The sequence below is a fragment of the Aegilops tauschii genome, chromosome 2, assembly GCF_002575655.3.
Source record: "Aegilops tauschii subsp. strangulata cultivar AL8/78 chromosome 2, Aet v6.0, whole genome shotgun sequence".
NCBI lineage: Eukaryota > Viridiplantae > Streptophyta > Magnoliopsida > Poales > Poaceae > Aegilops > Aegilops tauschii.
In genome coordinates this window covers 562,878,375-562,887,541 of record NC_053036.3, presented here as the reverse complement: position 1 = coordinate 562,887,541, position 9,167 = coordinate 562,878,375, and the positions used below count along the sequence as shown (strand labels likewise).

General features: G+C 39.4%; 1 protein-coding gene across 1 annotated transcript; it reads right to left on the bottom strand.

Annotated features, from left to right (window-relative positions):
* Positions 1–604: 604 nt before the first annotated feature.
* LOC109765779 (protein MARD1) lies at positions 605–1,374 on the bottom strand. Its single transcript, XM_020324554.4, has one exon. The coding sequence runs from the start codon at positions 1,254–1,256 to the stop codon at positions 936–938; it is 321 nt and encodes a 106-aa protein (XP_020180143.1). The 5' UTR covers positions 1,257–1,374; the 3' UTR covers positions 605–935.
* Positions 1,375–9,167: the final 7,793 nt, after the last annotated feature.

The following is a 9,167-nucleotide window of genomic DNA, read 5'->3' as shown; positions in this document are numbered from 1 at the left end:
GGCGCTGAGTCGCGAGCGCACAGAAAACAGTAAAATAATTGAGACGTCCGACGAATGTGGCGCCGGAGGATTGGCCGGTTGGGGTATCATGATTGATTTGATTTCCTCCACCTTCGGCCTGGCGTGTGTATCATGTTTGATTTGATTTCCGGTTGCCTTGGCCCTTTGTTTAGTCGATTCGCCAAATGAAAATCGGGTTTTGCTTGTTCGTTGGAGATTCGTTTTCCTCGTATTCGTATTTAACTGATTAACAGACCTGGTTCAGTACATGATTTGCTGGACCGACCAGGTTTAGTAATTTTCAGAGATATAGATAGCAAATAGCATTTCGCTTAACAGAACATAATCATGGCGAACTGCTTTCGGTTACAGGAAAATGCATCATATTGGATGCGCTAGCTCCCGGCAAAAATAAATAGAGAAATGAATAGATACATTAGCCGTTTTGTCGCACGAGCTGTAATACTATCAAGTGAAAAACAATTGTGCCTCTGATTCTTAGGCGTCGTTTCATCATTTCAGAAAAATTTGCTGGCTAAGAATTGTCAATTGTACCATCCGAGCGATCAACATCTGCCGGTTCAAAAAATATACTCGTTCAAAATGAATAATAAACATGATCATATTTCCTTCAAAATTTGGAGAAATACTTTACATCGATTGCCTTGCGTAATTACACAGCGACGGTGCTCTTGCACACCCGCTCTCTCCTCTCATACCCAAACCCAAACCCAAACCCCAAAAGGGGGCCAATCAAAAGCCCGCGGTGATCCTGCTCCGATTGCCCAGTGTTTGCAGATCAATAGATTGATCGATCGGCACCGGATGCCAGGGCAAGAACACTGGCCGTCCAAGAACCCCGCATCCTCCTTCTTCAACCCAAGGCAAAAAGGGTACATAGTTCCTACTAGCTAACCCGGTGTGGTGCGGCGCAACTAGCTCGCCACGGACACATCGGCCTTGTTGGACACCGGCGCCGGCGCTCCCGGCACGCTGAGCTGCGCCTGGGCCTGCTGCTGCTGCTGCTTCCGCCGGGCGCTGGCCTGCTGCCTGGCCATGGCGGCGTCGAAGTGCATCTGCTCGTAGCGGCAGTCCTCGCTGCAGAAGGGGGTGTCCCCCTTGTACATGAAGATGTCGCTGTTGCCCTGCAGCGGCTTGGTGCAGAGCGCGCAGGCGTCCAGCTCCAGCTCCGGCCCGTGCAGGCGCAGCCCCGGCTCGCCCAGCGGCTCCGCGTCGAAGAAGAAGGCGCAGGCCATGAGGCAGAGCTCGCTTGCTTGCGCGGAGCAGAGCCTCCTCCTTGCTCGGGAGAAGAAGAAGAGAGAACGAGAGAGCGAGGGTGTGCGGGTTCCGCTTGAGCTGAGGTTGAGAGGAGGTGGACGGGGCGGGCATATAAACCCGCGGGGAGGGTGGAGGACAAGAGGGTTCGAGGCCGTGACGTGGTGCCTGGGCGGAAAGTTTTTTATTCATTTTTTTGTGAGAGATGCTTGGGCGAAAAGCTGAGGGGGGAAGAAGCCTGTGGGCGGTTCTGGAACCCACATGCCGGCCGGCCCACCGGTAAGTGGGTGTCGGAGCGGTTTAATCATTACTTTATGTTTGTTCTGCCGGTATGGCCCATGGTGCAGCTGGTGGCGGTGGGGCACGGGGGGGAAGCGACGAGATCCGGGGAGGGGTCGCGTCGATGGTACCGGCGACTCAGCTTGACGTGGCCAACAGCTGGTCGTGGCGTTTGCTTTCACGGTAGGGACTCCAAGGTTTGGAGTCTTTCACGGGGAAAGTGTGCGGGGGAAGCTCCCAGTGGATGAGATGAGTGATGCAGTGGACTTGACTCGAGGCTAACTGCATCGTGACACGCGCGGCTGGTAGGGGACTAGGGCCTTTCTGCGAGAATATTTCAACACGAGGCACCCCCCCCCCCCCCCCCCCTACGTCTCACTGTACGTCTCACTGGCACAGTGCCCATGCACAGACAGAATGTAGGCGAAAGAGAGCGCAGCCCAAGCCGAGGCCCAGTTCAAAGGCCCATGAGCGAGTTTTTCTCTTTAATAGTTCCTTCTTGTATTTTGGGGTTTATTAGAAATATCAAACTCAAGTGACCAGCCGGCCTTCTCTAACATGTCTTGTGCTAACCTAGAGGAAAGTTCTTTTGTGTTCTAAAAAAAGGGAAAAGCTCTCTTGTGCCGCGAGAGTTTTTTTTTTTTTGAGGAATCCCAACGCTTTATTACTCAAATTTCACAATGGTTAGGATACAAATAAGGTTATGCGGTTGGCCAAACTAGATGCGGCACCCCTGACCTAATGAGTGAGAAAACATAGCAAAGGAATGGGCTTCGCTATTCCATGCCCAACCCTCAAAAGAGAACTATAATTAAAAATCAAAGTTCACAATTTGATTTCAACAATAATTTGACCATGCACCCCGCAACCTCCCTTTTGGATGTCCCTTGCAACTTGAATCCGCAGCGATCACAATGTCCTGGAAAAGAAGATCCTCAGCTAAAGATAGTGCTTCCTGCAAGCAATTGTTTCTAGTGCAGATGAGCTAGATAATTTCCATTTGAATCACTGCAAGCAGTTGCCACAGAGCCACCAATGCCTGGTCTAGCAAGGCCTGCATCAACATGGATTTTGGCAAAATCCTGCTGGTGGCGCCACCATACGAGCTGGCCCCGCCAAACTTCCCTCAGTTGTTCTGGCTTATTTGAGGTGTTCTATGATACAACTCCAAGCTCTGAGACGAAGTTTGAAATGAACAAATGGGTAGATAGTGGGCTTTGTAATACTTCGTTGTGTATGGCCTCTCGTCTCACCCACCAGGTAGCCCATAAAGTTACTGCTAGCCTCATGAATGCTTCATGGGCTTGGATCATTGGTTGCCATCATGTGTTCTGCCATATCATTGTCCACTAATGACCAAATGCATCAGGACACCGAACACTTTATATCTCACTATAGCGAGTATATCTCTTGTCTCGCTGAAGCGCCCGCATATAGGCCGGTCCAATATCTCGCATCGCTCACACGCTGCTCAGGTTCACTTGCATCGCTTGCTTATATCGCTCGCTGGTTGTTCCATGTTGTGGTTTTCATCCTTTTTTCGTTTTCTCTATTGATTTTTCTTTCCATTTTTATTTCCTCACTAGTTTTTTTATTTTTTTTTATTTTTTCACCGGTTTTCTTTGTTTCTTTCTCCATTTTTTTCTTTTTTGCTTTCTCTGTTTCACTAGATTTTTTCTTTTTCTTGTTTCTTTCTTCGTTTTCTTTAGTTTTTCTTTGTATCTTTCCTCATTTTTCTTTGTTTCGTTCTCGGGATCACTGTTTTTATTCTTTTTCATATGATTTCTTGGTTTTCCTTTTCTTTCCTGATTTATTTGTTTTTATTGGTTTTCATTTTTTTTCTTTTCTGGGTTTTCAATGTTTTACTTTGCATCATTAGTTTCCCTGTTTTCATTCTTTTCGTACTTGTTTCTTTGGTTTTCTTTCTTCTTTTCTTTTTTATTTGGTTTCATTTGTTTCTTTTTTGGTTTCCACTGTTTTTTTTTCATTTTTCTTTCCTTCTTTTCGGTTTCATTCTACATTCGTATACGTCAAGACTATGTTTCTAATACATGTTTAAAAAAATTTAAAATACAAGTTTAACATTTTTTTAGTATATGGTCAACATTTTTTCTTTACATATTTAACATTTTCAAATGCTTGATTAATATTTTTCAGATACAATATTACTATTTTCTTAATAGACGGTCAACATTTTATATACATATTTAACATTTTCAAATGCTTGATTAATATTTTTCAAATACAATATTACTATTTTCTTAATAGATGGTCAACATTTTATATACATATTTAAAAAATTTCATATGCTTGATTAACATTTCTGAAATACTTGTTTAATATTTATTCAAATGCTTGCCTAACATTTTCTAATTACATGATCAACATTTTTCTCACAAATTGTATATTTTAGATGATAAACATTTTATTTATACACATTTAACCTTTTTCAAATGGTTGGTTAACATTTTTTCAAATATTTTATGTGACGTTGTTTTTGTATTACTTTTAATTAAGATATTTGAAAGTTCTAGCGAAAGTGAAAAAAGAAATAAAAAACAAAAACAAGACGTGACTTAAAAAAGCAGGACATGGCCTCCGGCGCTCCAGGGCAACCCATTTGGGTTACCCTTTAAAAAAACCATTTAGGCAGGCAGCTGCGGGAGACCGGGCTAGGTCTTGCTACAACTCGAGACATAACGATGCCCCTTTTGTCTCGTCCTTTGCGACAAACTGTTCGCGGTGATTTTGTCTAGCTTATAGCAAGACGGTAGGATCTCTCGCTGTTACATGCCAGCCCACTGTAGCTTACTTATTAAAAGTAAAAGATAGGGAGAGCGACCCTATGATCGACTGGTTACTGCATAATATGCTAGCCACTCCGTCACTTATCAGGTTTGTGTTTTGTTAGTAGGGCGCGACCTATTTAAAGAAAAGAGCCGGTTTTCCACTGGCTTTTCTTTCTTCCATTCTTCGATTTTGTCTGTTTTTTTCTTTTCTTTCTTTTTATTTGTTTTTCTTTGTTTCTCTCTCGGTTTTTATTGGCTTTTTCTTTCTTTATTTTTTCTTCATTTTTATTTGATTTATTAGTTTTTTCTCGATTTTCATTAGTTTTGTTTTCTTTTTTTCTTTCTTTTTTCATTTTATTCCTCGCTTTTGTTTGCTTATTTTTCTCATTTTCCATTGGTCTTCTTTTGTTTTCTCTCGGGTTTTCACTTTTTATACACATTTTTTGTACATATCTAATACATTTTTGTAATACACTATTAACATTTTCCAATACAAGATTAAAATTTATTGAATACATGGTCAACATCTTTTCTATACACATTTTATGATTTTTCAAATGCTTGATTAACATTTTCCAAACAGCAAATCAATATTTTTTTTAATACACGGTCTACTTTTTTCTATACACATTTAACATTTTTTTTTTCAAATGCTTGATTAACATTTTTCAAATACAAGTTTTACATTTTTAATACATGGTCAACATATTTCCTATACACATTTAATATTTTTTTCAAAGACAAGTTTAACATATTTTAATTACATGATCAACATTTATTATACACATTTAATATTTATTATATGGTCAATATTTTTTCTATACACTTTTGACATTTTTCACATACAAGGTTAACATTTTTATTATATGCTCAATGGCGAGTTTCTACATGCACACCAGTGCAACAAAAATCACATTTGTTAACCTCTCCTTTAGGTATTGCACCATGTTGTGTCATTATTATCTACTCAGTTTTGGTCTACATATTTTTAGGTTACTAATTTTTAGCCTTCTCATGCAATATCAATATGCTTCATAAAATTATCAGAGTAGTATGAAAATGCATAATGCATTAGTTTAGAGGGTAGCCTACATATTTATGGCTTGTGAATTGTGTTGCTTCTTGCACACCCTCAACGTACTGTATCTTCATATATTTTTTCCATTGTATTGCTTCAGGACCAGAATAGAAATTAGTTATGGAAGCAACACATGATGGTTTGTTTGTTACTGAATATTCTTGTTGCATAATTTGGAGTGTTCATGTTGATGCCATGACATCTTTTGTTCTTGTTCTTGATCCAAACGGATAGAAATTCAGATTCACGTCTTGGCATTGACTAAAAGTATGGATCTTGTTATCTTCAATCTGGACATTGAAAAGCTACTAAGTGATTTGTGAGAAGGTGATTTTTAATGTCATGCAGCTCCTCTAGGTGTCATTCTCATATTAATTTTAGATATGCATCATCCTTGCGTTTGTGTTTGGTAGGAAAATTGCACATCATTCACTTATTACAGGAGAGTATGGATGACAAAGAAATTTTCCTATATCCGATGAAGGCAGGCCCAAGATGAACTTGGGTGTTTTTATGCAGCCCCTCTTATGGCATTGAACTGCTAGGCTATTTCCCCCCTAAAATGACCAGCTTAGCATTGAATTGGTTGGCTATTTTTCCTTTCTTGTCTATGTATGTAGGCCTTCTGTCTTCCAAAAGTACCCTGTTTCAAAGGAGCTTTACTACCTTTACTTCCTTAATATGAGTGCCAATCATATAAGCCACACTTCAAAAATTACATGTCTTCGTCATTGAGGCTAAGCAGAATGGGCCTTGTCCATGTAAGGTATATTTTTTAGATTTCACATTAAGGTTTACTCGAACGGGGAAATTAATTTCATGAATATGTGATTGCAACAGAGAAGTCCAAGAAACTCAAAGGCTTCGTCATTGAGGCTAAGCAAAATGTTTTTTGTTTGGGTTCGCAATTTGCTTGGTGATATTGAGGGGAATGCCTTTTAGTGAATCGAGTGCATTCCAGAATAAACGGTTGAAATTTGCGTATAACAAGTACGTGGATTTTCTTATTTACCATATGTCAGATATTCATCATTAGCGTTCGTGTTTTCTTCTTGAAGCATACTAAGCTCTTCCCTTCAATATGTATATCATGTATACAGACAAGAAAACACCACTGATTACTTACTAATATTCTAAATATTAATTTATGCTGCAGGTTGTTTGCAAATACTCAAATAGAGAGTTATACGCACACTGACTTGGTTACTTTAGTTTTTTAAATATATCACTACTATTTCCTCATAGGCTCTTCTTAGATTCATTTTAGAACACTTTAGGGGCATTGAGACATATGATATTTGTTAGCGGTTGACGCAACATGTAACCGAGTTAATGGTACTAAAAAATTCAAATGTTGTGACACGGAGAAGGGACGGCCATTCTAGTTGGGTCCATCGGATCTCTCCTCTAAGTTACTCCCGTTGGGATCTCGTCTTATGGTCTTCGTCACACCAACTCCCGACTCGGCCGTAGTGCCGCGCCCGCTGCTTTTGATTTTGCCTCTCCCGCCCTTGCTGTGGTTAGTATCCTTTCTTTGCTGGTTTTGCTTTCAGAGAAGATTTTGCAGTTGGTCTATTCATTGGGCTGGGTACACTTCTTTGAGTGTTTGCTGACCAACCACATATGCCCCGCGTGTTGCTTGCTCGAGTTTTTTTAGATAATGTGTTTCTACCTGTGAACTACATAGGTCCAGAAAAGCAAATTTTAAATTAGTTGGGTCGTTCTTGCTGCTTGTACTAGATTCGTGACCAATGGTTTGGGATCTTCTTACACCATGTGCCACCTTGATTCAATGATTTTGATTTGGTTTGGAAGCCACTGATATGATGTAGCTGTTGTACAAGTTTCACTGGAATGGCCTTAGTTGTACAAGGTGACCAACGGAAACGAGCTTGCTGGTGCTAGGAAGGTGTGTTAGTTTGCATTTTTTTTATGTAGTATGCATGTCTGATGTAGCTTTTGATTCCACAGGGGGATCTGGTCAGCCGGGCGCTCAACATGTCAAAGAGTGCAAAACTATTATGGTTCGAATAAATATTTTAGAATGGTGGAATGGCCTTGTGATTGTTATGGAACTGTTTAATGCGTAATATTTGTTCTTAATTACCGTGAAATGATGATCGCTTAAAAACCCTTATGGTCTTATAATTATACACATTGTCGTTTATATCTCATCGTGCAGGGCAACATAGGTTTGGGATGCAATCCCTTGAACAAATAGGACTATGCTTATTGGATGTTCATTATGTGTCCATGTGTTTTTGTTGACCAGATGAGAAGAAATGACATTATAAGTACCGGTGAAGATTAAACAAGGCAAAGTGGTTTAGTAAGAAGTTTTGGGGGCTACTAAAAATAGAGCCCATGGTTGTTGACAAGGAACTACTTTGAATCTTGATCATGCACATTGGAAGAGTATTATTCTTATACTGCTAGCTGAGGAACAATTGGACATGCCATTTTGCGTAAAATGAGATTATTCTATGCATATCCTTCCTCCCAGTTTACATACATTTACTGCAATGTCTTTTTTGGTCAATTTTATTATGCCATGTGCTTCCTTCAGTGGTAAGACATATGCCTATTTTTAGGTTGATTAGGATCTATTTTCGTCCTATGCCTTTTTGTTAGGTTGATTAAGATCAATTTTCGTCCTACGCTCTTGTGGTATGCATTGGAGTGGGATCTATTTTCGCCATGTGCCTTTTAGGTTGATTAGGAACTATTTTCTTCCTATGCCTGTTAGTTTTTTTTACTTAGACCATGATGCTAGATTCAACACGAGATCAAAAGTTTTGTGTGAAGGAAACTATTCAAATGTTGGCAACTTTGTTTGATAGCTGACCTAGGATAGACAACATATCATCGTGCAAGATGGTAAGTAAGGTTTTTTGTCCATTGTTGTCATAGTTTATTGTTGTTTCTAATAGCTACCACTTGTACATTTATCTTCTGGATGCATTTCTCGGACGATACATCTTGTACGTCACCGACAAAGAGGCACTCATGTATATATTCTGGTCCTTATTCATACATCATAGTCGTCAGAGTGTAAAACTCGAAGGCGTTTAGTGAAATTAAAAAGTTTTGCGAGGAAATTCAAAGGAGCACCCGAAATAAATCAACCCGACTGTAATTCCGATATATCTAGATGGTAATGTTTATATTCCAACGAGCATGTAGTGGTAATAAATTTTGCTGACTCTTCTAGATCATCACTCTATATGTATACATAGTCAATTTGCCTTTTTGTTACATTGCATGTGAAGTGAGCTTCAATTATTATGCAATTGTGTCTGTGTTATATTGTCTCTACATGTGAAATTTGACTCCAGTAAAATATTTCAAAAGCCCGTGGTAATGCACGGGCACTCTACTAGTTTTGAGTAATAAAATCCACGCTTTGATTTTTTTCCTATAGGATATAGGTTTGGACTTGGTACTATGTATGCCATCTGCTAGGATAGATTTGTTTTACTTTAAATTCTTTTACCCGTCAGTAAATAACAATGTGCAAAGTGCATACCAATTATTTATTTTACTTATTTTCTCCAATTTATTACTCGCATGTTACTTCTTCTGTTATATATGAAGTAAATTTTGGTCTGTGACAACGGACTGGCATTGTTCCTTAGATAATAGATTAGTATATTATGTGTTGTATTTTCATTCATTGATCTATTTAGTAGCTAGATGACATTAATAACACATATAATGAGTCCCCGCAAAAAAATGAACACATATAA

What these genes read in the sequence shown, in the direction of transcription:
- LOC109765779 (XM_020324554.4), bottom strand. Translation starts at nt 1,256, where the DNA reads ATGGCCTGCGCCTTCTTCTTCGACGCGGAGCCGCTGGGCGAGCCGGGG.